Source organism: Motacilla alba, chromosome 15 (genome assembly GCF_015832195.1).
Source record: "Motacilla alba alba isolate MOTALB_02 chromosome 15, Motacilla_alba_V1.0_pri, whole genome shotgun sequence".
In the NCBI taxonomy this organism is placed as follows: Eukaryota; Metazoa; Chordata; class Aves; order Passeriformes; family Motacillidae; genus Motacilla; species Motacilla alba.
The window spans coordinates 11557658-11585167 of NC_052030.1; the positions used below are offsets into that span (position 1 = coordinate 11557658).

The 27510-nt window shown below is 51.5% G+C and overlaps 2 protein-coding genes across 5 annotated transcripts; one reads left to right on the forward strand and one right to left on the reverse strand.

The window, feature by feature from the left end:
• The first annotated feature begins 43 nt into the window (after positions 1-43).
• Positions 44-4216, forward strand: C15H12orf65 (chromosome 15 C12orf65 homolog). Of its 2 annotated transcripts, none has more exons than XM_038152395.1 (4): positions 44-174; positions 1229-1539; positions 2212-2454; positions 3397-4216. In XM_038152395.1, exons 1-3 carry the CDS (start codon positions 105-107, stop codon positions 2422-2424), a joined length of 594 nt encoding a protein of 197 aa, XP_038008323.1. In that variant the 5' UTR covers positions 44-104; the 3' UTR covers positions 2425-2454; positions 3397-4216. The 2 variants fall into 2 exon arrangements, with proteins under 2 accessions (XP_038008323.1, XP_038008324.1); XM_038152396.1 differs by lacking the exon at positions 44-174 and adding an exon at positions 223-376.
• On the reverse strand, positions 3649-27064 carry CDK2AP1 (cyclin dependent kinase 2 associated protein 1). Of its 3 annotated transcripts, none has more exons than XM_038152398.1 (4): positions 24258-24395; positions 8077-8183; positions 7263-7389; positions 3649-4523 (listed from the first exon to the last, which is right to left on the reverse strand). In XM_038152398.1, exons 1-4 carry the CDS (start codon positions 24334-24336, stop codon positions 4456-4458), a joined length of 381 nt encoding a protein of 126 aa, XP_038008326.1. In that variant the 5' UTR covers positions 24337-24395; the 3' UTR covers positions 3649-4455. The 3 variants fall into 3 exon arrangements, with proteins under 3 accessions (XP_038008326.1, XP_038008328.1, XP_038008325.1); XM_038152400.1 differs by lacking the exon at positions 24258-24395 and adding an exon at positions 19758-19792; XM_038152397.1 differs by lacking the exon at positions 24258-24395 and adding an exon at positions 26691-27064 and having other exon boundaries at positions 3662-4523.
• Positions 27065-27510: the final 446 nt, after the last annotated feature.

Consider the following 27510-nt stretch of genomic DNA (forward strand, 5'->3'; position numbering starts at 1 on the left):
CGCCAGGGGACTGGCGCGAGCCGCGGCGCCGTTCCTCGGAGGGAACCCATTGGAGGGCGAGCGCAACCCCCCGCCCCCTGTCGCGCGGCGATTGGCTGCCCCACATGCCAATCGGCCCGGCAGCACCGCCCTCCCCGCGGCGCGCGCGTGCGCGGTGCGGGAGGGCCGGCGGAGGTGAGCGGGCGCTGAGGGCTCGGTCGGGCTCGGTTCTGGTTCGGTTCTCGGTTTTGGTTCCGTTCTCGGTTCTCGGCTTCACCGGAGCCGCCCCGCCCCGCCGGGAGCCGCTCTCCGAGCCTGACCCCAGCCCGCAGGACTGCTGCCAGCCGGGGGGGCCGCGGCGGGGCGGAGCGCTGAGGGAAATGGAGTGAATTCTCCGGTATTTCTGTGTTTACTCCTGCTGTAGAGCTGTCGTGTCCAGCAGCAGCGATGGGCTGAGGGGGATCGTGGGGTTTTTAATCTTATCAAGGGTTTTAAGTCCTGGTTTCGAAAAGGGTTTTGTGAGTGGGTAGAGCTGGATGAAGCCTGTTAAATAAATGCTTGTTCAGAACTAGATAGAAGTGCTGCTTGTTTTTCTGCATGTATTCTTCATTTTTAAATGTTACTAACTTCTGTAGCAGGTTTTTTTTAAATAATTTCGAGAGTTATGTTCAAATTTTCTGTTTATTGCCAAGTGGCACTTCTTCACACACTCAAATATTTTCTTCTGACTCAAATAAAGTATTTCAAGCATAACAGCATGTACTGTTTTAATTGCTCACCTAATACTGAAGAGTGACACTTGACAGGAGTAGGAGCTGACATTCCTTGTTATCCAGGAGGAAAATGCACAATTCAGCCATACCTTTGTGTCTTTGTTAATAATCTTGTAAATTCCTTGACCTGGGAAAAATCAGGTTCCCAATGAGACTGTACAGGTCAGACTGCAAGACTGAAATAACAACTCTGTTGTTTTGGTTTTTTCTTTTTATATGTTCAGTATTTTCCAAGTGTTGGTAGGAGTATTCTTTTGTTTACTGTTTTCCAGATCCTTTTCAAAATCCTTTAAGAAACATAATTACATCGAGAACCAAAATTCTATTCAGCATGGTGAATATTTCAAGGCAAATGAAACCAGATAACCTTGAAAATAAATCTGAATATCGAAATACTGCTCAATATGTGCAGCTAAAGCAGCTCACCTTAAAACAAGGATTCTCATGGTAAACTCCTCTCTCCCATCCCATTCCAGGTTTTGTTCCAGAGGAGCCCTGTCCTGGTTTCTGTATGAATGTTCCGGGTTTATTCCCCTTTGCATTCTTGCTGCGAGGGGTGCAAACACCATCATGGGCACGCTGGGTTCTGAGGAAGCAGCAGCTCTCTCTGCCCAGCCTGCCCTTGCTTCAGGCAGCAAGAAAAAAGAACTCTTTGAATCTCCTTGAACTAAGTGAGGCAGAATTAGAAGAACAGTTTGTAAGAGGCGATGGCCCAGGAGGTCAAGCCACAAATAAGACAAACAACTGTGTTGTCCTGAAGCATCTTCCATCTGGGATTGTGGTGAAGGTAATTGTGTTTTATTTTATTGAGTCACAGATTGCATCCAAGTCTCCTTTCAGAGTAAAGGATAATCACAGTGCAGATGGCATGGAGGAAAAGTATATTTATATTTATATGTTTATATATTTATATTGTGACGAGTCTCAGCAAGAAGCAGTCTTGGCTGTCAGCAGATAAATAAACTCAGGGTCAGAGCTCCTGTTCCTGGCTTTGCCACCCAGTTACAGTTCTGTAGGTTCCAGTTTCATTAACCTCATTGTAGCTGTCACATTCCTGTCCCTCTGGTGAGTTAGAATCTCTTCCTCAGCAAGGTGATCACTCTGCAGATCCTTTTTAAACATTTCTCTTACCTACTTCTGGTGGATTAATACCTTGAAATTCATCTTTGCTTCCTGTCACAAGGGGAAGACGCAGTTAAGTTAAACTCAAGCAGCTTTCCTGGCTAAGATGGGAAGCATTAAAGATTAATGCAAAAGCCAGTCTGATGAGTTACAGTGGCAAATAATTATTAAAATGTATCATCTGGATTTAAAAGTTGCAGCTGTTATTGGCGGGAGGATGCTCTCGGCTTGGGGAGGAGGGGATTTTCCTTAATGGTAGGAATGGATAGACTGAAAGGGAAAGCTGAAGAATAAACAGGTAAAAGTTTCAGTAAAAATGTCCTTTGTATCTCTTCAGTGTCATCAGACGAGATCAGTGGAGAAGAACAGAAAGATTGCCAGAGAAATCCTGCAGGAAAAAGTTGACCTTTTCTACAAAGGAGAAGACAGTGATGTTTTTAAAGAGAAGAAAACATCAGAGAAGCAAAAGCAGGAGAAAAAAAGAAGAGCAAAGGAAAACCTAGAAAGGAAAAAGCTTTTTAAAGAGATTCAACAATTGGATAAGGAATAAACATGTGAAATATTGCCTTGCCCTAGCAGGGTAAGAGAATTGTTTGTCATTAGACCCAAACAGTTTTCCAACTAACAAATGATGCAGGGCTTCATAAGCACAGCTGAAACCCCAGTGCTGACCTGCTGCTCCTGCAAAGCTGAGCAGATAAAAGCACTCATGTGCTCCTGCTTCTCCCTGCCATCATCCCATTAATCACATTCAGCAATCAGTTTTTCTGCCAGCTCCAGGAGATGAAGGAATCCTTGTTAGAGGGGAGCTATAAGCTTTCCACCATTGTTAGCACAGACCAAAAAAAATCAATAGATTTCCTCCTGTGCAGATGACACCTTGGGCTGCTTCCTGGGAGCTCCAGCACATGAGAACAGCACTAAAAGGTTCTCACTTCCCATCCTTTCCCAGGCAGTGCCTTCAGTGACATAAATAACTACAAACTGTGACAGGTTTGGGTACTGGTTGTGGTGGTGTGAACTGAGCTGCTGCTGCACCACTCACTGGTTCAGCTCCAGCAGCTGAACAAACGCTCTGTCCTACTCAGCTCTGGATAAAGTGGACCCAGCAGCTTTCCAGATCTTACCTGGAGTGGTGCTGAGCACTGGGGCACAGGGAGGGCCCTCCTGCAGGTCAGGGATGGTCACTCATGGCCCTCCAGTTCAGAGATAAAACCGAGTCATTACAGACAGAAAATTACCTGTGTTGGAAGCTGCCTCCCAAGGCAGCAGAGCCCAGCCCATCCAAGCTGTGAATTAATTAATTAGAGTTGTTTGTTATGTTTGTGCTGTGCTGCAGTTCAGCTTGGCCGTGTTGGTACCTTCACTCATTTTGACAGTTTCCCATTGTACAGGAACAAAGGCAGCTGTGTTTCCTTTGTCACCGTTCCTCTGAAGCCACTCCTGAAGTACATTTTTCCTGGTTTTATCCTGTTAACAACTCCAGCAGCTTAACCAGAACTTCTCTTTCATTTTTGGACAGCCCCTCACCAGCTGCCACCATCTTTTGGCCTTCAACAAAGACCCAAAGCCAGAGCATGGATTTTGAAGGCAACAGAGACTTCACCTCCTTGTCCCAGGGACCAGCTGTACCCTGTGCTATGGATGGAGTGCTCCAGCAATCTGCAGGCCCCTTCCCTTGTCCTTTCCTAAACTCCCACATGAAGGTTAAATCTTTATCTGTTGACAGTTCTTGCTCCTGGAGTATGAATCTGATTAAAGTGACTGTACATAGTTTTAATACAAACTGTTAATGAAAATAAGCTTTATTACGTCAAGTAATAAATACATACAAAGATGCAAATAACAGTTTTAGTAATTTATGTTCCTTTTTCTTTTTTTTTCTTTTTTTTTTTTTTTGCAAACTTCAAACTGAAATCTCCAGCCTTAATGTAGAAATTAGCTTTCCAGGACCTTGTTATTATTTAATAGGTTTCCCTATTTTCCATATAGCTCATGCACTTTAAGTGGACTTCAAAGCACTAACAGTCATGCAAATGTTTATGCAAAATGAACAAAAAAAGGAAAAATAAGAGAAGGGGAAGGTTATTTCTAAGCAGGGTCTATGCTGTATGACAAATTGTGACTTAGCAGACTACTAGGTACAGCATGCTATTTCTGCATTTATTAAAAAAATCCTTAGAGCTTATGTCAAACTTTGAAAGATTGACATTTTGGGGATAAGTGAACATAGTCAAAGGAAAAAAAAAAACAGAATGAGGCTGTGGCTGGATAAGAAGAGAACTGAAATATAGCCTGGGAGAGAAGGAGCATTCCTCTGCATGCACTTCAGTTTCCATGTTTTAGAAACATTTTAGGGAGTTTTAATGTCTTTAGAAAATGCAAACCCTCAGTAAGTTGAAAAATCCTCGGGTTGGGGTTTTTTTTCCCCATTCTTAACTGTACATTTTTGCAAGGGCAAAACAAGAACGGCAAAACATTCAAAAGAAAGGAGTTTGTCTGAATGTTTCAAGAGCCAAAAAGAAGAAGTGTTACTTTTTCTTCACGGGGAGATGGAGAGCCTTGCAGCTGAAGCAGTGGGCTAGGATCTGGCGTTTCGTTCCGTCTCGGCCAGGCACTCCCGCACTAATCCTCTAGCATGGATAATGCCTGCAAAAGAGTTAGTGTTTTAAATCATCCCATCAAAAGTGTTTTAAATCATCCCATTCAGGCCACGCTTGCAGTGACAGTCCACAGAAAGGTTTATGTTATTTCTGTCCCCAGTTGCCAAGGCTACCACAGAAGGCCTCAGCAGAGGGGACAGCCCTCGCTCCCCAAACATCAGCCAAACGAGTCTGCCTTCCCAAACTTGCATTGTAAATGGAAAAGGGAATAAACCAGGGAGCAGAACACAGTAAGATTTGTAAGCCTGCAGTGGCAGGTAGATCTTCATGTGCAATGTGGGCCTTCTTAAAATCAAAGATTTAAGGGGGAAAAAAATCTTACCTACCAGTGAGCTATTTTGCTAGTGGAGTGAAACAAATTACAAAGTTATTTGGGGAGTCATTTTAGCAAGCTCTTAATGCCTTGGGATAGTTCTGCTCTGGGAGGATCATCAAAATCCAAGCCATCATAATACTGTTAAAGACAAGTTGTGTCTGTCACGTAAAAAAAAGAGACTTTTTTTTTTTTTTTTATGGTGTGTGCAGAAAGTTACCTCCTAACACTGGCTCAGCTCCCAGTGTAAATCATCAGCCCTTTACATGCTGCTCTCATCTGACAGACATCATGTGGAATTTTCCACTACAAGTCCTGTTGCCTTGAGTTCCAGCAATCTGGACTTCGGTTCATAATCCTGGAACTAAATGTGGATTCATGCTCACAGAGCTGCTGGAAGAACAGAGCTCGAGAGAGGTGTTAAAATGAGAGGTGAACAGATTTTCCTACAACAAAGGTTTATATTTTGCTGACTAGGCAAGACAGAAGGTGATTTCTCTGCTCATCATGCTCCTTAAGAAGGTAGAGGAGGGGCAGGAAGGCAATAGGTGGGGGCTAATCTCTAGAGATAATGGCTTCTGTTTCTAGAAGGCTGCTAGCCCAGATCACAGCAGCAGCCTGCTGACCTGGGAGGACTTGCTGAGTGCAGGGCTTTGCAGAGGGTTAAAGTGCCACGGAGGAGGAAAGCTGCAGCTGTGGGATGCAGAAACATGAACTCAAAGCAGTGTGTTGGACCTGGATCTGGTGGCAGGATGCCCAGTTCATGCAGCAGAACTACTCTGAATAATGTAGAACACTGGGAACTGGGCCAGGTTTAGAGGTCAGTAGTGCTCAGGAGCAGGCAGAGCTGGGGACAGGGACCTTATTCAGGGATAACCTCCATGGCCATGGAGGCAGCAGTCACGTGCTACCCTCAATCATTCTGCTCTCACACTTGCACATGCTCCTTCAGCCACCAGGCTCCCAAAATGGAAAGAGAGGTACCTCTGTGACCAAAAGATGGCAGCAAAAAGTATTTATTCAGGATTTTGTGCAACACTGGCAAGTCACAGTGGCAGCATTGTGTCTTAAACCTACCTTGTTGCAAGAGGCAGCAAAACAACTTTTTCCTCACTGAACTAAACCATCCAGTCCAGAGAACATCTGCATCTCTCTCAGTCTCTCTCAAGCTGTCCCCATTAGCCTGTTGCCATTCATGATCTATTAATACTGACTCAGGCAATGCAATAAAGAGAGACTCCAGCAACATCGATTTTAGCTGGGCCAGATTCCACTTACCACTCATCAGCAGACTTTATTGCATCCTTTCCCAGAACAGCTACTAGTCATTTTATTGCATGTCATGGCAGATATATTACTCTTCCATAATGGCTGAGCCTTAAATAAAGCTTTGTAGTCTGGGGTAAGTGTAAGGGGGATTTGCAAGGTGCTGAACTTAGTCTGTCACAGTAACATTCCCACTCTGGGCTGAATGCATGAGCCAATCTCAGCACAAGGACCACAGGAAGGGAGGAAAAAGTAAGCATGTCATGCTAGAGAAGGAGAGAAGTGCCAGTACAACTGTTGTCTGTGGCCTCTCAGGGTCATTTCAGGAGCTGGAGCAGTGGAATGTCCCACGTCTGCTCCTTCAGAAATATCCCTGCACGTCCCCTGCAGAGGACAATGTCAGGCTGATGTCAGCGGTGGGACACGCAGGGGTTTCTTTTACACTGCAAGGAAAGGGCTTTATTACCCCTTTTAGCTGACAAAGCAAAGCTGGAGACACTCATCAGCCAGCCCTAAAAGCTGCTCTGTCCCTTTCTAGTGGACTTTAAATGACATGCACTTGACAGGAGGTAACAGAGCCTAAGCAGCCCCACTCTCCTCTGCACAGAGTTCTGTTCATGTTTGACATCTCAGCCTAGACAGCCTTCCCTAACACCTTTTGGGGTTTTTTTTATTTTTTTTAGCTCTTTTCTCCACCAGCCTCAGTGAGAACTACCACAAATGCACTTCAGTGAAGATTCCTGGGCCAAGCAGATGGGAAATGTGTATGAGATGCAAACAATGCTTGGCTGTGGATTTTGGGGACTGGGGAGAAAAGGGAATTGAAAGGGCAAGAAAATCACCAGGAGCCTGAAAGGATGTATCCCTGAAAGGTTCTACAATAGGAATTATTTGAATTTGATTTTGAATTATTAACTGAAACTCCCTATATGCACATGAAACACTTTTTGTCACTGTTTATCTATCAAATGCTGCTCAGACAGAGCATCCCAAGGTTTCAGGTGCTGGTTAATACTCCCACTTTCAGGAGGAGCTCAAAGCTTGTCTCTTTTCAAAGGAAACAATTGTCATTAAGGTCTATACAAGTAGTCAGTGCACAAAGTGGATGAGAAATGATTATTTTTTTAAAAGAAGTTTAAAAGTTACCTCTTTTTAGCCTCTCCATCGCACTTTTACTCCCAGCATATGTAGGTCTAATCTCTTTTCCTAATTCTTCTATGATAGCTAGAAGTTCTGCATATTTGCTCTGTGGTACTTGACTGCTGCTGGTGCCCTGTAGTTGAAAGCAGATTAATCTCAGTCAAATACTGTAAAAACAAAACAATTACAAGAAACAGCGAGTGGAAGTTTATGGAAGACCAGAAACAGCCCTGTAAATCACTTTGTAAAAGAACAAAATTTCAGGATTATTACATAAACATGATTTTTTATTTAATTGCTGCTACAGTTGGACACAATGCTATGTGCCCTTCAAAAATTGGGATCAGCTGTGAGGATGCAGCTGCAAGCCTTGGACTTTGGGTGAAGCAAAGTTAAAACAGTCCTGCAAAACCAGCAAACTGGGAACTGCTTACTCTAACCCTGTTTCTGGTTTCTCAGTGTTTCAGTGTATATTTTGTGGAGAAGTTCACCAGGTGGGGAGACTGAGAAGATAAAACCGAATAAAAATACTGGGCTTTTAACAAATAAATTTAAAATATGCAAGTACCTTTACAGAACATAATTCAAGACATTTCTCTGTGACTCAGACAGGACAGGACTAGCAGTTAATTAGGAACCAAGCTCACTCAGCTTAGCCTAATTTGACCCCCAGACGTGTGCGAGGAAGCAGTCTGCCATTTGGGTTTGATTTCAGACCTTGGTGGGAGGGAGGAGCACCTCAGATTACAGGCCACAGTCCCTGGCACTGTGCAAAGGCAGGGTCAGTGATCTGATGGAAGGAAAAGAAGCAGAGCTGTACCTGCATCCCTTGTGTATAGCCTAGGGATGGGGGGCCGTAGTCGTTTATGAGCTGTCTGTATTGTGCTGATGTTGCCATACTTGTGGAGGGAGAGTGAACACCCCCAGCTGCAGAGAGAAAAAAAAACAAAACAAAACAAAACAACTGTTATTACCTAAAGATTAATTAGTCTGTTACATTGGGACACATTTTAATCACTTCTTCCTAAAGCTGTGACCTCTCACCTTAGCCTAAGATCACTAATGACATTTCTGAGTGTCACTGCTAGGAAGAGAACGGCTGAATTAATGCTTCTCTCATGTTTGATGAACACTTGGAAACAGCACAGCCTGCAGCATTACCAGTGCAAACTGCTTGCCTAAAAGTGAAGCAGAGTGCAGCATGACAGGTTGTTCTGCCTAGACAAACTGTAAGTATTAAGGAGCCCTATTTTTGCATCTATACATTCCACACAGATGAGTCTAATGTGCCAGGCTATTTTTACTTTTTCAGTGCAAGTTATCTGAAAGTAATTTTGCAACTCAAAGTGTCATCACATGGTCAAAGCAAGTTACCCTCAGTACTATTTTCAGCCAATGCCAAAACTATTCCTAGGGAACAGTCAGTTGTGGTACATCAGATCTGCTGCTCATTGTGTGGCATGGGAGGCGAGGAGTGCTACCATTATTCCTCCTTGTGTGATATCAAACATTTTTAGCCAGTCAAATTGTGCTGTGTAAGTAGATCAAAGGGAAAATAACATCACTTTGTGTTATGGTTACTTTTTTCTAAAGTTATAAAAGATTATATTCACATCTAATGAGTTTTGAGTCAGTTAAGAGCTCCAGAAACAGACTCTAATGTCATCACTGACAAACTGCTCCAGAAACGAGCAATCAAAACACTTTCTCCCCCTTGTCCCACAATTGTTGTTTGAGAAACAACAGTTTGATTTTTTTTAAGGGGCTTAATTATACTGCCCACTTCACAAGTGTGCTAAAAAACCTTCTGGCTATGCTCTTGGGAGCAAGGGAGCATCACAGCACTGAACTTCACTCTTGCAGCTCAAGTGCCCTTGCATCCACGGATGCTGCTTTCTTTGCCTGTAGGCACAGACACAGACTGCCTGCTGTCTGGAAATATCTCCCCCCTTACAAACTCCTTTGCTGAAAATTCCCAACTGTCTTTCATATGAGGAACAGATCTCATTTACCAGCCTTCATTTAAATCTAAATTAAACTGATGCTAAAAGTCACTGGGGCTCAGAACTATGTAAATCTCTAGCTTTGTTTTAAAGTTGCAAATTACTTCATTCCTATTTTCCCCTCTCTACAAAAAGAAAGGGCCAGCAGTTACTTTGTAAAAAGCTCTGCTGAATATAGTGGAACAGACTCTTGTCCTCAGATGGGAAGTCTCTCTCCAGTTCAGAGTTATCACAGGATATCTGTTTGTTTTGGCTTCTGTGAATGTGTAAAAGAGGATTGCTGATCTCATGTGAAGGGCTAGCTTTGTTCTGAGGACAAGGATGATCTTTAACCTAAACCCACATTTTCATGCCTCTAGCAATGCAGCTGTCCTAAGTGAATGCCTTGGCTACAGCTTTAGCCAGTGGAAGAGCCTGTGAAGGCCTCCAGAGGGAGATGGGGTCCAGCTATGAAAACAGACCATCAGGATCCCTCTTTTAGACGTCTGTGGCACGCATTGAAAAATAGACGGCTTGTGTCCCACCCAGCACACGTGGAAGGCACACGCTGCAGGGACTATGTGAGCTGTGGGATGTAGGAACAGACCCACAAATTAATATGAAATGCTCCCACAAAGTTCACGTCTGGGAGAGAAGTTCCTTGCTGCAAGAGGAGATGTATTTTATTATGTACTGTGCATGGCATGGAACAATCAAAGTCATGACATTCAGACAAGAACATGTGTAAAAGCAGCTGCCCCGGCACATTCTGAAAGATTTGGGGTAGACTTTGGGGAGGTGGGACAAACGGACCAAGACCAATGCCAATGCTCACTGCAGAGCTGAGCAGAGCCAGAGCTGTGGCAGGGGATTGGGATGAGAAGAAAAAAGGGCTGGAGGAAGCCTTGCTAGCGAGATAAACGGGTAGAAAAGGGTCTGCATTTCATCTGTACTTTCGTGAGGTCACCTGGGGAGGCACACCCGGGCACACCCTCAGGCACACTCAGGCACACTCAGGCACACCCGGGCACACTCGGGCACACTCAGGCACACTCGGGCACACTCAGGCACACCCGGGCACACTCAGGCACACCCAGGCACACTCAGGCACACCCAGGCACACTCAGGCACACCCAGGCACACCCGGGCACACTCCAGCACACCCGGGCACACTCAGGCACACCCGGGCACACTCAGGCACACTCAGGCACACTCAGGCACACCCAGGCACACCCGGGCACACTCAGGCACACTCAGGCACACTCACCCGGGCACACCCAGGCACACCCGGGCACACTCAGGCACACTCAGGCACACTCAGGCACACCCAGGCACACCCGGGCACACTCAGGCACACCCAGGCACACCCGGGCACACTCAGGCACACCCGGGCACACTCAGGCACACTCAGGCACACCCAGGCACACCCGGGCACACTCAGGCACACCCCGGCACACTCAGGCACACCCGGGCACACTCAGGCACACCCGGGCACACCCAGGCACACTCCGGCACACCCGGGCACACCCGGGCACACGCGGGCACACTCAGGCACACTCGGCACACTCAGACTATGTGAGCTGTGGGATGTAGGAACAGACCCACAAATTAATATGAAATGCTCCCACAAAGTTCACGTCTGGGAGAGAAGTTCCTTGCTGCAAGAGGAGATGTATTTTATTATGTACTGTGCATGGCATGGGGCAATCAAAGTCATGACATTCAGACAAGAACATGAGTGTAAAAGCAGCTGCCCCGGCACATTCTGAAAGATTTGGGGTAGACTTTGGGGAGGTGGGACAAACGGACCAAGACCAATGCCAAGGCTCACTGCAGAGCTGAGCAGAGCCAGAGCTGTGGCAGGGAATTGGGATGAGAAGAAAAAAGGGCTGGAGGAAGCCTTGCTAGCGAGATAAACGGGTTGAAAAGGGTCTGCATTTCATCTGTACTTTCGTGAGGTCACCTGGGGAGGCACACCCGGGCACACTCAGGCACACTCAGGCACACTCAGGCACACCCGGGCACACCCGGGCACACTCAGGCACACCCGGGCACACTCGGGCACACTCAGGCACACCCAGGCACACTCAGGCACACCCAGGCACACTCGGGCACACTCAGGCACACCCAGGCACACTCAGGCACACCCGGGCACACTCAGGCATACTCAGGCACACCCGGGCACACTCAGGCACACTCGGGCACACTCAGGCACACTCAGGCACACCCGGGCACACTCAGGCACACTCGGGCACACTCGGGCACACTCAGGCACACCCAGGCACACTCAGGCACACCCGGGCACACTCAGGCATACTCAGGCACACCCGGGCACACTCAGGCACACCCGGGCACACTCGGGCACACCCAGGCACACTCGGGCACACCCGAGCACACTCAGGCACACCCGGGCACACCCAGGCACACCCAGGTACACTCAGGCACACTCAGGCACGCTCAGGCACGCTCAGGCACACTCAGGCACACTCGGGCACACTCAGGCACACTCAGGCACACCCGGGCACACCCGGGCACACTCAGGCACACCCAGGCACACTCGGGCACACCCAGGCACACTCAGGCACACCCGGGCACACTCAGGCACACTCAGGCACACTCGGGCACACTCAGGCACACCCGGGCACACCCAGGCACACCCAGGCACACTCAGGCACACCCGGGCACACTCAGGCATACTCAGGCACACTCGGGCACACTCAGGCACACTCAGGCACACTCAGGTACACCCAGGCACACTCAGGCACACTCAGGCACACCCGGGCACACTCAGGCACGCCCGGGCACACCCGGGCACACTCAGGCACACTCGGGCACACCCGGGCACACTCAGGCACACTCAGGCACACTCGGGCACACTCAGGCACACCCGGGCACACCCAGGCACACCCAGGCACACTCAGGCACACCCGGGCACACTCAGGCATACTCAGGCACACTCGGGCACACTCAGGCACACTCAGGCACACTCAGGTACACCCAGGCACACTCAGGCACACTCAGGCACACCCGGGCACACTCAGGCACGCCCGGGCACACCCGGGCACACTCAGGCACACTCGGGCACACCCGGGCACACTCAGGCACACCCAGGCACACTCAGGCACACTCAGGCACACCCAAGCACACCCAGGCACACCTGGGCACACTCAGGCACACTCGGGCGCACACAGGCACACCCGGGCACACTCAGGCACACCCGGGCACACTCAGGCACACTCAGGCACACTCAGGCACACTCGGGCACACTCGGGCACACCTGGGCACACTCAGACACACCCAGGCACACTCAGGCACACTCGGGCACACTCGGGCACACTCAGGCACACCCGGGCACACCCAGGCACACTCAGACACACTCGGGCACACTCAGGCACACTCGGGCACACTCAGGCACACTCAGGCACACCCGGGCACGCCCAGGCACACCCGGGCACACTCGGGCACGCTCAGGCACACCCGGGCACACTGAGGCACACCCAGGCACACTCAGGCACACCCGGGCACACTGAGGCACACCCGGGCACACTCAGGCACACTCGGGCACACTCAGGCACACCCGGGCACACTCAGGCACACCCAGGCACACCCGGGCACACTCAGGCACACCCAGGCACACTCAGGCACACCCGGGCACACCCAGGCACACGCGGGCACACCCAGGCACACTCAGGCACCCGCGGGCACACCCAGGCACACTCGGGCACACTCAGGCACACTCGGCACACTCAGACTATGTGAGCTGTGGGATGTAGGAACAGACCCACAAATTAATATGAAATGCTCCCACAAAGTTCACGTCTGGGAGAGAAGTTCCTTGCTGCAAGAGGAGATGTATTTTATTATGTACTGTGCATGGCATGGGGCAATCAAAGTCATGACATTCAGACAAGAACATGAGTGTAAAAGCAGCTGCCCCGGCACATTCAGAAAGATTTGGGGTAGACTTTGGGGAGGTGGGACAAACGGACCAAGACCAATGCCAAGGCTCACTGCAGAGCTGAGCAGAGCCAGAGCTGTGGCAGGGAATTGGGATGAGAAGAAAAAAGGGCTGGAGGAAGCCTTGCTAGCGAGATAAACGGGTTGAAAAGGGTCTGCATTTCATCTGTACTTTCGTGAGGTCACCTGGGGAGGCACACCCGGGCACACCCGGGCACACCCGGGCACACTCAGGCACACTTGGGCACACCCGGGCACACCCGGGCACACCTGGGCACACTCAGGCACACTCAGGCACACCCAGGCACACCCGGGCACACCCAGGCACACTCAGGCACACTCAGGCACACCCGGGCACACTCGGGCACACTCAGGCAAACTCGGGCACTCCCGGGCACACTCAGGCACACTCAGGCACACTCAGGCACACTCAGGCACACCCGGGCACACTCCGGCACACTCGGGCACACTCGGGCACACCCAGGCACACTCGGGCACACCCGGGCACACTCAGGCACACTCAGGCACACTCAGGCACACCCGGGCACACTCTGGCACACTCAGGCACACTCAGGCACACTCCGGCACACCCGGGCACACTCGGGCACACTCAGGCACACCCAGGCACACTCAGGCACACTCGGGCACACTCAGGCACACCCAGGCACACCCGGGCACACTCAGGCACACTCAGGCACACCCAGGCACACCCGGGCACACTCAGGCACACTCAGGCACACTCGGGCACACCCGGGCACACCCAGGCACACCCGGGCACACTCAGGCACACTCAGGCACACCCGGGCACACTCCGGCACACCCGGGCACACTCAGGCACACTCGGGCACACTCGGCACACTCAGACTATGTGAGCTGTGGGATGTAGGAACAGACCCACAAATTAATATGAAATGCTCCCACAAAGTTCACGTCTGGGAGAGAAGTTCCTTGCTGCAAGAGGAGATGTATTTTATTATGTACTGTGCATGGCATGGGGCAATCAAAGTCATGACATTCAGACAAGAACATGAGTGTAAAAGCAGCTGCCCCGGCACATTCTGAAAGATTTGGGGTAGACTTTGGGGAGGTGGGACAAACGGACCAAGACCAATGCCAAGGCTCACTGCAGAGCTGAGCAGAGCCAGAGCTGTGGCAGGGAATTGGGATGAGAAGAAAAAAGGGCTGGAGGAAGCCTTGCTAGCGAGATAAACGGGTAGAAAAGGGTCTGCATTTCATCTGTACTTTCATGAGGTCACCTGGGGAGGCACACCCGGGCACACCCGGGCACACTCAGGCACACTCACGCACACCCGGGCACACTCGGGCACACTCAGGCACACTCAGGCACACCCGGGCACACTCAGGCACACTCGGGCACACTCAGGCACACCCGGGCACACTCAGGCACACTCAGGCACACTCAGGCACACTCGGGCACACCCAGGCACACTCGGGCACACTCAGGCACACTCGGGCACACCCAGGCACACTCAGGCACACCCAGACACACTCGGGCACACTCAGGCACACCCAGGCACACTCAGGCACACCCAGAAACACTCAGGCACACTCAGGCACACTCGGGCACACTCAGGCACACCCGGGCACACCCAGGCACACTCAGGCACACTCAGGCACACCCGGGCACACCCAGGCACACTCAGGCACACTCAGGCACACTCAGGCACACTCAGGCACACTCGGGCACACTCAGGCACACTCAGGCACACCCAGGCACACTCAGGCACACCCGGGCACACCCAGGCACACTCAGGCACACTCAGGCACACCCGGGCACACTCAGGCACACTCAGGCACACTCAGGCACACCCAGGCACACCCGGGCACACTCGGGCACACTCAGGCACACCCGGGCACACTCAGGCACACTCAGGCACACTCAGACACACTCAGGCACACCCGGGCACACCCGGGCACACTCAGGCACACCCGGGCACACTCGGGCACACTCAGGCACACCCGGGCACACTCAGGCACACTCGGGCACACTCAGGCACACCCAGGAACACTCAGGCACACTCAGGCACACCCAGGCACACTCAGGCACACTCAGGCACACTCAGGCACACTCGGGCACACTCGGGCACACCCAGGAACACTCGGGCACACTCAGGCACACCCGGGCACACTCGGGCACACTCAGGCACACCCAGGCACACTCAGGCACACTCAGGCACACCCAGGCACACTCAGGCACACTCGGGCACACTCAGGCACACCCAGGAACACTCAGGCACACTCGGGCACACTCAGACACACTCAGGCACACTCGGGCACACTCAGGCACACCCAGACACACTCGGGCACACTCCGGCACACCCAGGCACACTCAGGCACACCCAGGCACACTCAGGCACACTCAAGCACACCCAGGCACACCCAGGAACACTCAGGCACACTCAGGCACACCCAGGCACACTCAGGCACACTCAGGCACACTCGGGCACACCCAGACACACTCGGGCACACTCAGACACACTCAGGCACACCCAGACACACCCAGGCACACCCAGGCACACTCGGGCACACTCAGGCACACTCGGGCACACTCAGGCACACTCGGGCACACCCAGACACACTCAGGCACACTCAGGCACACTCAGGCACACCCAGGCACACTCAGGCACACTCAGGCACACTCGGGCACACCCAGACACACTCGGGCACACTCAGACACACTCAGGCACACCCAGACACACCCAGGCACACCCAGGCACACTCGGGCACACTCAGGCACACTCGGGCACACTCAGGCACACTCGGGCACACCCAGACACACTCAGGCACACCCGGGCACACTCAGGCACACTCAGGCACACTCAGACACACTCAGGCACACCCGGGCACACCCAGGCACACTCAGGCACACTCGGGCACACCCAGGCACACCCAGGCACACTCAGGCACACCCAGGCACACTCAGGCACACTCAGACACACTCAGGCACACCCGGGCACACTCAGGCACACTCAGGCACACCCGGGCACACTCAGGCACACTCAGGCACACTCGGGCACACTCAGGCACACCCAGGCACACCCAGGCACACTCGGGCACACTCAGGCACACTCAGGCACACCCGGGCACACTCAGGCACACTCAGGCACACTCAGGCACACCCAGGCACACTCAGGCACACCCAGGCACACCCGGGCACACTCAGGCACACTCAGGCACACTCAGGCACACTCAGGCACACTCAGACACACCCAGGCACACTCAGGCACACTCGGGCACACCCAGGCACACTCAGGCACACCCAGGCACACCCAGGCACACTCAGGCACACTCGGGCACACCCAGGCACACCCAGGCACACTCAGGCACACTCAGACACACTCAGGCACACCCGGGCACACTCAGGCACACCCAGGCACACCCGGGCACACTCAGGCACACTCGGGCACACCCAGGCACACTCAGGCACACTCAGGCACACTCGGGCACACCCAGACACACTCAGGCACACTCAGGCACACTCGGGCACACCCAGGCACACTCAGGCACACTCAGGCACACCCGGGCACACTCAGGCACACTCAGGCACACCCGGGCACACTCAGGCACACTCAGGCACACCCGGGCACACTCGGGCACACTCAGGCACACTCAGGCACACTCGGGCACACCCAGGCACACTCAGGCACACTCAGGCACACTCGGGCACACTCAGGCACACCCGGGCACGCCCAGGCACACCCGGGCACACTCGGGCACGCCCAGGCACACCCGGGCACACTCGGGCACACCCAGGCACACTCAGGCACTCCCGGTCACACTCTAACTGGCGCAGGTATCTACAAGGTGCCTCAGCCACAGATGCCAAGGATCCAAAGCTGGAGCCTCACTCTCCAAATTCCTTTGCACTGCTCTGGGGCAGGAAGCATTGCTCACACCTGGATGCAACAGCTCCAGTTGAGCACTATGATGCTTTTTAGTAAAACAGGCATGAAAAGTGTGATCAAATGTGAGAACTTGCACATCACCCAGAAGGCAGATGCTGGCCAGCTTCTGAAGCCAAATTCCACACCTCACCCCGCTCTGGTCTGGCTGGAGCCAGCTTCAGGAGCACATCCTTCCTGGGAGAATGTGCACAGGGCAGGACAGCCCTCCTCTGCCAGCTGCTCCCCTCCCACGGGGGCAGGAGACAACCTCTGCACAGGCACATTCTTCTCCTAGCTTTGATTGTTGCTAAAAATAATCTATACGAGCAGCATGGCTCAGCCTGTTCTCACCACTGCTCACTGTGGGTGAAGTCCTCATCAGACCAAATCTAATTCCATGTGCAGGGTGCTGCTTCTCCCCCAGGTCTCATGAGAAGCCATGTAGTCATGGAAGAGAGGCTGAGGCTTAAACAACTTGAGGACACAAAATGGAAACTTAAGACTTTTGCACTAAGGAAGAGTTCCAAGGGATTGAAAAAATAAGTGATGCTTTTTATTTCTGTTGAAATAAAATAATGTTGAAAATAATGTTTAAAATAATGTTGAAATATAATGTTGAAAATAATTTAAGTGGCACATAAATCACATGAAAATTAGAAAATTCAGATTGTAAACTCAGAAGAGATTATGTTATCTTCACACTGATTACACTTTTGCAGTGCACCCAATCCCCTCAAATGCAGATAAAACCAATATACAGACTACCATTTTTTTTTCTTTGATGAGAATCTCACTTTCAAGACCAAGGAAAAAGTGTGTACCAAAGCACAGAAAAAGATTAGCCACTCCAAAGCCATATGGAAGTTTTGAAATTTTTGTTTACTGTTTCACTAATTAGATAATTCAACTGTGCTTAGTTAAGTGCTTCAGAAGTTCTGAGTCGCTCCTGCACAGGACATTTGTTTATTGAATATATGTCATTACAAGATGAGAGCGTGTTCCTTATTTTTATTTGTTAACCAGATGTGAAATCCCAAAAAGGCAAATTGGCCTGGTCACTAGGTCACCTTAAAAGAAAGCAAAGTTTCTCTTTGTCTTTAACAAGTCTGCTAAATTTTATGTCATTGCAACCTGCAGTTTCATCACTGGGGTTTCACATGGAGCTAATTTTGCTTAAAAAACAACACACCCAAAGAGCAGGGCACTGTAGGAACAGCACAGTTGTCAGCCACTCTCTCAATTAGTTCTTCACATTATCAGCTCAAAATACATGCACAAGTGTAAGATTTCTCTATGTGAAACTCAGTACTTCAAGTCCAGATGACTGAATTTCAACGATTACGAAACATGACACAACGGCAAACCACATCTCTTTTCCAAGGACTTCAAAATGCTTCAAAAACATTAATGAGCCCCTTGTGCTGCAAGGTAAGAAGGTTTAATTACCTCAATTAAGCAGAGAAAGGCTTAAGTGATTTTTCCTCATGTACAATAAAACAAAAGACCCATCCTGCAAAGACTTGTCTCTGAAGTGTTGTTGCAAGCAGTCACATCCAAGAGCTGGGAGCTGCAAACTGGATGTGGATAAGGCAGGGACTCCCATGGCCAGGCTCAAGAATCCTGCTCTACCCACTGAGCAAAACTGAGCTGCAGCCCACGCAAAACTTAGAGCAACTCACTGATCCCATATGGGCTGGTGAAAACATATTGGTTAAGGATATCAGGAGATGGTGGGCATTGGAACAGGCTCCCCAGGGAAGTGGCCACAGCACTAAGCCTGAGTTTGGGAAGCATTTGGATAACGCTCCCAGGCAGATGCTGCGGGTCTCAGGGTGTCCTGGCTGCGGCACACGATGCTTCTGGTGGGTCCCTTCCAACTCAGCACATTCTGCGGTATCGCAGCAGGGACAATTCAGTGATTGTCCCACACTCCGTTGATTTAAGCAACCACACGCACTCGGTCTGCAGCAGAGACAGGCGACACAAACCCTCCAACACAAAGCGCAGAGTTGGCTGCCCGAGACAAGTTTCACAGGCGTGGAAACAGCACGGGAGCTTGACCCCAGCTGCGGCTGGGCCACACCGGGGGACAAAAGGGAGCGGAGGAGGCGGGAGCGGAGCGGAGCGGAGCGGAGCGGCCGGGGCGCTGCAGAGCCGCGCCGCAGACACTAGAGGCTGAGCGCCGGGCCCTGCCAAGTGACAGAGCGTGGTAACCATGGTGAGTTTACCCGTTTCTTTGCAGTCTGCATCAAAAATGTAATAAGACATAATGCCATGCGCCGACCACTTTATCAGCAGCAGCAGCAGGCCCGGAGAACAAAGGAAGGGATTTGGCTCGGCCGCGGTACCAGCCTCCATGCATCCGTGTCAGAAGTTGTGCCAGTCAAACTCAGCTGGAGGATGAGGGGGGGAAAGAAAAATCCTTGGTTTCACCTCAATTTTAAATGATGCGATCATGAAAATGAAATTAATTGGGGGGCTGCTGGGGGGTATTAGTATCTCACAGGGCAACAAGCTTTTTGACCTATCACTTTGTATGGTAATCTCAGGGAGAAGCCCTGGGTCTTGGATGACTATTACTCAATTAACCCAAAATTCATCTGCATGTCTGAACAGTCTGTGTATCTACGATTTAAAAAATAAAAAAAAGAACTCACCAGATATTGCTATTATAGTTAGAAATTAGGCCAGGAAGTCTCACAGTCAATACCCAGTCAAAAATCGGTGTGATGATTAGGTATTCACTAGAGAGAAAAAAGGAGGGGGGATCTAAATTGAGCCTTGCTCTCTCCAACGTTCAGATGACAATGGAGACAGTTAAGAACTGACAGGATCGAAAAGGGAGTGTGCTTGGTACTGAATTTCAGTGGCACCCTGTATCACACCCCAAATTGTCTCAGTGCTCGCTGTTGTTTAAAACCTAAATTAATACACGCACTTTCCTCCCTTCACTTTCCCAATTAAATGTACACAAAACCTTGTAGATCCCCACTTATTCTAGAGCAAACAATGTCTTTTATTTCTATATTCCAGCAGAAGACTGCCACAAGCATTTTCCCCCACAAAAATATAGTGGTTTCCTTCTTAATTAATATTAATCTTTATTAATTATAGGAGGGTACAGCAAACAGAAATGAGATTTTGGTATCAAAAGCTCTTCCTTCCAGCAGTCTCTCTCAGCCCAAATTAACACCCTGAGAGACAAAGGATCTCAAATCAATCTTTGTTTGCCTAAACTCCTGCTGACCAGGAACCTTCTCATTAATTCCTGGTAGGTTTGTAGGGATCCCTTCAGCTCCAAGCCTGAGCAATGGTGACCAATTTGCTGCTTCAAGTTTTAATTCCTAATTCTATTACTGCTGCTTGCTGGAAAAATAACAGGGAAGGCAGCTTGCCGAGCACCCTGAAGGAAGCAGCAGGAGCAGGAACACTTGGGTACCCTCACCTGATCCACTTTGGCAGATGCCAAGGCATCCACACAGCTCAGCTACCCCCCTGCTCCACAGGCAGCAAAGGAAAACCAGGAACAGTCACACAACTCACTGAGCTACTCATGTAGGAGTGACTTAGGCAAGCCAAGGGCCAAACCCACTGGATGTGTGCTTCCCAATCCCTGCTTCCAAATCCCACTGGATGTGTGCTTCTCAATCCCACTGGATGTGTGCTTCCCAATCCCCTGAATGTGTGCTTCCCAATCCCCTGGATGTGTGCTTCCCAATCCCCTGGATGTGTGCTTCCCAGTCCCACTGGATGTGTGTTTCCCAATCCCACTGGATGTGTGCTTCCCAAACCCTTGGACGTGTGCTTCCCAGTCCCACTGGATGTGTGTTTCTCTTCTGCCCTGCACTTTGTAAAGTCCTATAAATCCACATTTTACGGATTCTTTCCACACATGAACACAAGAGCATATAAGAGGAGATACCTGTAGCCTGGACCTCATCCAAGGTCCATGGTGCAGCCAGAGGAATCTCAACAGTTCTCCCTCTGTTTCCCAGACCCCTCAAGCCGAGGCTGCTTGAAACATCAAGGCTGTTGCCACTTCAGTGGCTCGTGGTCACCACCCCTCCAGAGCCCAGTGCTGGAGGTTACTGCCTCTGCCACGCCCCGCAGGACCTCCTCATGGAGTCCTGACCATATTGGGTACCAGACAACGAGGCTGGTACTGGAATTTTCTGTCCTAAACTAGGCAGCTTTGCAAGAAAACACATGAGAAATGCTCCTGAAGCTGCTCTGCCAACACTCACCGTGAGCACCAGGGGAGAGGTAACAGCTTCACCCAGCACAGCTATTTCTGCAGCGAGAAGCTGAACACAGCTGTAGTGTTTTGGCTGACTACAAGAATATTTTATTCCTTAGCCCTCTATACGCTTTGGTTTGAGTTCAACAAGAGCTCCTTGCCATCCATGGGACACCACATGCATGTCTACACAAGTAGATCCACGGCACAGCCAAGCCACACACTGAATTCTAACAGCAGTTGCCAACACAGAGCTCAAACAGAGCCCCCACTCCCCCCAGCCTTCCCACAATTTTTAAAATTTAAAATAATGGACCCTGTTCTTATTTGTACAAACCATTCCTTATAGCACTGGCTGTGAAAATTGTATTTTCACCCACTATTTCTCCCTTGAACAGCCCTTGTGGAAGGAACAGACCTTTCTTTGAATAAAACTATTTCCTTTTAAAAAAACGCAGTGCGCAGACACATAAATATGTTCTCAAGAACTAGGACATTCTTTATCGTAACAGCCAGAGGCCTTGCTCTTTTGATCTGTCACACTCTGGGCCTTTCCTCTACTACTCTGGTGCTATTTAATCTTTCCATGTGGATAACGGTCATGGTTTATGTCTCCTCTTCCTGCCCTCCTGTCTCTTTCTTTATCAGAAAAACTAAAGCCAGTCCCTTGACTCCCCACCATTCTTCTTTTCTTGCTTAAGCTGCTCCTACACCAGCAAGTTATTTGGCACCACAAGGAACAGATCAAGAGATTAAAGCATTTGGTATGTGTACACCACGTGTAGTTGGCCTAAGGGGGTATGACTTAAGGTTAGATCTTAGTCCGATCCCCCAGACTAGGGGGGCATGGTTCAAAGCTGGGCCATCTTCGGTTTGGATCCTTGTGTTCCCATTGCAAGGGATGGAGCATCCGTGTTGCACAACTGGAGCAGAGCTTCTGGGCCACTTTCATCCACCAGGAATCCAGTTAGCAGGAACCCAAACCGCTCTGCAGCAAAACCAAGGTGCTGGGTGGGGACCATGGAGATGCGCTGACTGAAAACCACGCTGTGAAAACTGCTCTCAAGCAAAACACCCAGGAAGGCAAAGCCAAAAATGCCCAAACAAGCCCACTTGAAAATTGCTAATTCTGAAACGTGTTTAGAGAGCTTCTTTTTGCATCATACTTGACTTCACATGGACTTCAAGAGACCAGGGATCCAGCAAATTTCAGTCTGAATTGGAGAGGGGAGCATATTTCCTAGAAATTATCCCCCCTGCTAAGGCACAAACACTTTGCTCTCTGTTCTGCCTACAAAGAGTATTCTTTCCAATACTCCCACTCCAAAAACAACCTCTCAATATGGTCAACAATATCAAACAGAAGCTGTCTCTGTAAAGGGCGACAAGCAAGCCATGTGCTCGAGCAAGTCTGCACTGCAGTGCTGGGAACAGAAGGGCTGGCCTCGTGTGCTGGTATGGTTTCTCAGGACTGAATGGAACTGGTCTCTCCAGCTGCCAGCTACAGCCCCAGACAGGGAAATGGTTTTCATTTCACCTCCCAGTGAGAATTTGCACCTTTCACAAGAAACTTGTGGTTGCTGCAAGGTTTGGCAGGTGCACTGAGAGCCCCTTTGGTCCTCAGCTACAGCAGCACTTGTTGTACAGGCCACGACTTGTTCATGTGGAGCCAAGACACAGCTCCTTCCCTCGCCACTGTCAGCTGGAATTGGTGTTTCCAGACCCTACAGTTTTTAAGCTTTTTTACATGAACAGGACTTGGTCTCAAAACCTGACATTTCTGCAAGAACGAGAATGAAAGTGAAGGAAAATCCCAAGCTGTTTCTGCTAGCTTCTGTATCTTGAAACACATTTTCTCTGACCTGTGCTTAGTCTAAACAAAATAGGAATGCTGGTGAATATCCACTGAGCCAGAAAACAAATGGAAACATGGTGAAAAACAAACTACGGACCTATTCACAGCTGGTGTAAGTGTCAAGCTCAGCTTAAGTCAATGGAGATGCTCTACTTCACCTCAGCTCAGCAGCTGGTCCCTTACAGAGAAATAGTCAAACAATATGAAACACAAGACAGATGAGGAGGAAACAGTACTTCCCAGGAATCAGTAGGGTAAGCAAGAGAAGACAAACAAATCAAAACACGGTTGTTAGAAAAGGTAACAGAGGTTCCCCTGGGACACTGCAGGGCCAGGTGAGGCTGGGAAGGTAGAGCCACTGCGGGTCCCCAGTAGAGCTCATTTAGAGCCCAGGCAGAGAAGGTGCTTGTGCAGGAGATTAAATGGGGCTCCCCAAGCACAGGCAGCTTGGAATTGAAAGCTCGGGTACTACATGCAGGAACCCAATTCCCTGGGCACAGGCCCTCCAGGAGGTGACTTGGGACAAAATTCGGACAAAACACAGCAAGCCTGACTGCAGCCACCCCGGGCCAAGTGTCAGCACTGACCTGGGAAATGGGGAAGAGGAGCAGGCACTGAATTCTGCTGTGACAACACATTCTCCTTCCCTCAGCCTGGTGTAAGGCAGAGGAGTCAGCACCCAGATGCTTCCAGCATCCTGAGTCACTTGTGGAGCAGCTGCATTTTCCTCACCCGCAGTCATCCCCAGATCTGCCGACAACCCACAGAGGTTTCCTCCCCGTATTTCCTCCCCCACATCCAGCTCCTCTCCCTCTGGACTTCAGTCCAGGACTGGATCCCCAAAACATGCTCCCATGCAAGAACAGAGCCCAGGCACCCACCAGCCACAACTGCTTCATCTCACTGATGCGCAGTTCAAGTATAATTTTGCAGAGTGGCTACTCTCAGCCTCAACTTGAGAGGAGTTTGCTCTGCAGCAAGGACACGGCTCCAAGAGCTGAGTCGACACTGCCTTCCCAAATACTCCTGCACCAGAAGCCCTGCACTGCAGGGAAGCAGCATTACCTCCCAGAGGAAAATCCCTGTGAGATCCACAGCTGCCCAGAGCCCTCCGTCGGCCGAGACCAAAATATTCAGCATTCATATAGAGAGGTTTCTGCAGGGCTGATTTCAGGCCAAAAGGGACAGATTTCCTGTTTTCCTCTCCTCTGCAGGACGGTGGGGGGGCTGGGGGTGGGGGGGTCCTTCACCCCAGTTTTGGAAGCAAACCTAGGATTTATCCTCCTGGCTGGGGGGCATTTAATTTAGGCACAATAGAGAAGCAATCTCCTCCAAATCAGAATTAAGCTCCAGAAAGGAGGGGGCCATTTGCAGTCATATCACTCTGAATGCGATATGTGCAACTGCAAGGACTGCTTTGTCTAAGTCCCTTGGCCTTAGGCCACGGTGCTGGCAATACCACTAGCTAGAGGAAGAGCTGGTGCGTGAGGATAATGGCAGAAGACAGGGAGGGAAGAGAGAGCCCATTTTGGATTCAGAGGAGGACGTTCTTTCATTGAAAAGATTCTGGGGGTGTTGAGGATGATCCGAACTCAGAAGAGAGGACAACTTAGACAAGAATAGTTCCAGCATGACAGCAAACTGCTGCTAACTTGCCGATACAAGGGGAAAAGGAGGGTGGCAGAGAAGGGGAAGATAAAACTGCATGAAAGAATCCAAAGCCCTGATCGCAGCCGGAGCGTTGGAAAGCACAGACACGGCAGCGAGAGGGCTGGAGACAGAAACTTCACCGCTCGGCTCGCATTGTGCGCGGCATGTCTGAGCCGGGATTTTGCAGTCCCTGCTCGCAGAGCAGCCAGACTCGGATCCCCTCCACTGCATGACCTAATCCCCACCCCTCACCCACCATCGCAAAATACCACCTTTGTTTTCCCTGCAATTTTACGGCTGTTCCGGAGAGCAAGGCACAGGTTCTCGTGGGAGCCGGCAGGAGAACGGTTTCCCTTTGCTGGGCTTTGTTTTGTTTCTTTTTTTTTTAATTTTTTTTTTCCTCTCCGGTGACACTTCTGCTTTTTGTCACAAACCCTCGGCACATCCCCTGCTCCCTGACCCTTCCGCAGAGCAGCACTCGAGCCCCACGGTGCTCCCCGCACACGACCGCGGCTCCCCGAGCCTTTGCACCCTCGCAGCCGCACCGAGCTCAGCTCCATGCAGGATCGAGGTGGCACAGCCACCTCGGCTCATCCACCAGCTGGTGACGAGTCCTTGCAGTAAAATATGATTGCTGCTCTCCTGGTAGCTAGAACAGAGATGCATCACGGAGATCCCTTTCGCTCCTCAGCTTCCCAGGATCACAACCACTAACGGTGCCGTAAAAATCACCCAGGCACGTTTCCCTCCCTCCTAAACCCAACTCCAAAACTTTTTCTCAGGAAAAAAAAAATATATCAGCCTGATTTGTGGCTGTCTGATGCCAGTCCTGCAGGCTGGGCTGCGGGGATGGGAGACGAATACGATTTTTTTAAAGTCAGAACCAACTTCTCCATTTTGGTGCTGTTTAATCGGAGCCGAGCAGCACAGATTAGCGAGATCCCCTCCAAATATCCCACAGCGAAGCAATTGCTGCTGCGGCTTTGTTCAGGCTGCACCGATTCACGCACGGAGACCCGATGCACAGCAGCACCGCAGCACCGGCAGAAACCCGCCGGCTGCTGCCTTCGGAAACCGGGAAGAGAAAAACGGGGGGACGTAGTTTAAAAAAGAAGGGGGGAATAAAAGGCAAAAAAGTTAACGCTGCCAAGGAAACTTTTTAAAGAGGAAAGTTGGAAGGACTCCTGTACAAATCCAAGGATGAGGAGTGATTTTTAACAGGAGCTTTTTAAGAAATAGTGCGATCCCTGTGTGCCCCCCCATCCCAAAAAGTCTCCAGCGAGCGGAGCGGGCTCCTCCGCTCGGGATGCGGGGGAGACTCCGACGGGGGAGCGCTGACCGAGGGTCGCCCCGAGGCGCCGGCCGTGCCTCCGCCGGCGGAGGTCCGGGCTCCGGGGCTCCCCTCCGGCCCGGGGAGCGCGGCCCGGGGCGGCCCCGCCGCCGGAGGAGGCGTGAGGCGAGGCGAGGCGCGGGGAGAGCGGCCGCACTTGCGGCGTCCCGCCAGCAGCGGTCCTCGCTGAGGCGCCGCCGGAATATTCCTGATCCAGATCAATCAGCCGCCCCGGGGAGCCGAGCATGGAGGAAACCCGGCGGCCGGAGCCCCGGAGCGGCGGCGGCGGCGGCGCGGGGCCGGGCGGGCGCGGTGCCCGGCGCGGGGGCGGCGCGGAGCGGGGCTGGCGGCGCCGGCCGGCGGGCAGGCGGGGCGGGCGCGGGTAATGGCGGCGCGGAGCCGCTGCCCCGCCATACCGGACCGGGCACAAACTCGAGTCCGGGGCTTCCCCCAGGTGCCGGTGCGGCACCCGCCGCTCGCCTCCCAAACTTGCCACCCAGTTGCCGCCGCGGACTTACCCGGGTTGAGGGGAGTCCCGGGGATGTGGGCGTTCAAGTTGGGCTTGTAAGACATTCCCAGAGACATGGCCAGCGGGAGGAGGAGAAGCGTCCTGAAATTCAGCGAAGCGTCTCCGCGTCTCCCAGACACTTTGGGTTGTTTACAGCAGTAGCAGCACCGGCAAATATGGCCGTCAGTTATATTGACACCCACAATGCAATATATCATCCATACATCATGAGGAGACGCGGATCCAAAAACTTTGGGGGAGAGCCGGCAGCCACCCGCCGCGGCCGCCCGGCGCCCCGCGCACGGCGGCGCGGAGGGCGGGGGCGCGGCGGGCGGGGGCGCGGCGGGGGTGCGCGGCCATCCCCTCACAGACAATGGAGCTCCCCTCAGGGACCGCCGGCAGGGAGCGGGGCGGGCGGGCGGCGGCGGCGGCGCGGAGCCCGGCGGTGGCGCGGGGGGGGAGCTGTTTTAATTAACTTCGGAAAGTTTTGGCACAAGTTGCGGGTCTGGCCGGGCTGTGCCCGCGGCGGGCGGCGGCCCCTGTCAGCCCCGGGCGGCCCTCAGGGCGGCTCGCCTTCCCGCCTCCCCCTCACCTCAGGCCCGGCGCTCACCCCGCCTTCATCCCCCCCGCCAATCTCCATGGAAAATACCTGTTGATAATTATAAAATAAAAGATTTTTTTTTCCCCTCGCCCACCCCCCCCCCCCCAGATGCCGCCAAGAAAAAAACTGCACTTTTTTATTTCCTTTTTTTTTTTTTTTCCAAACCACTAGTTCTCTCCGCTTGAAGGTGGAAGGGTAATGTGGATTGCAGCTTCTGAGGGACTAAAAA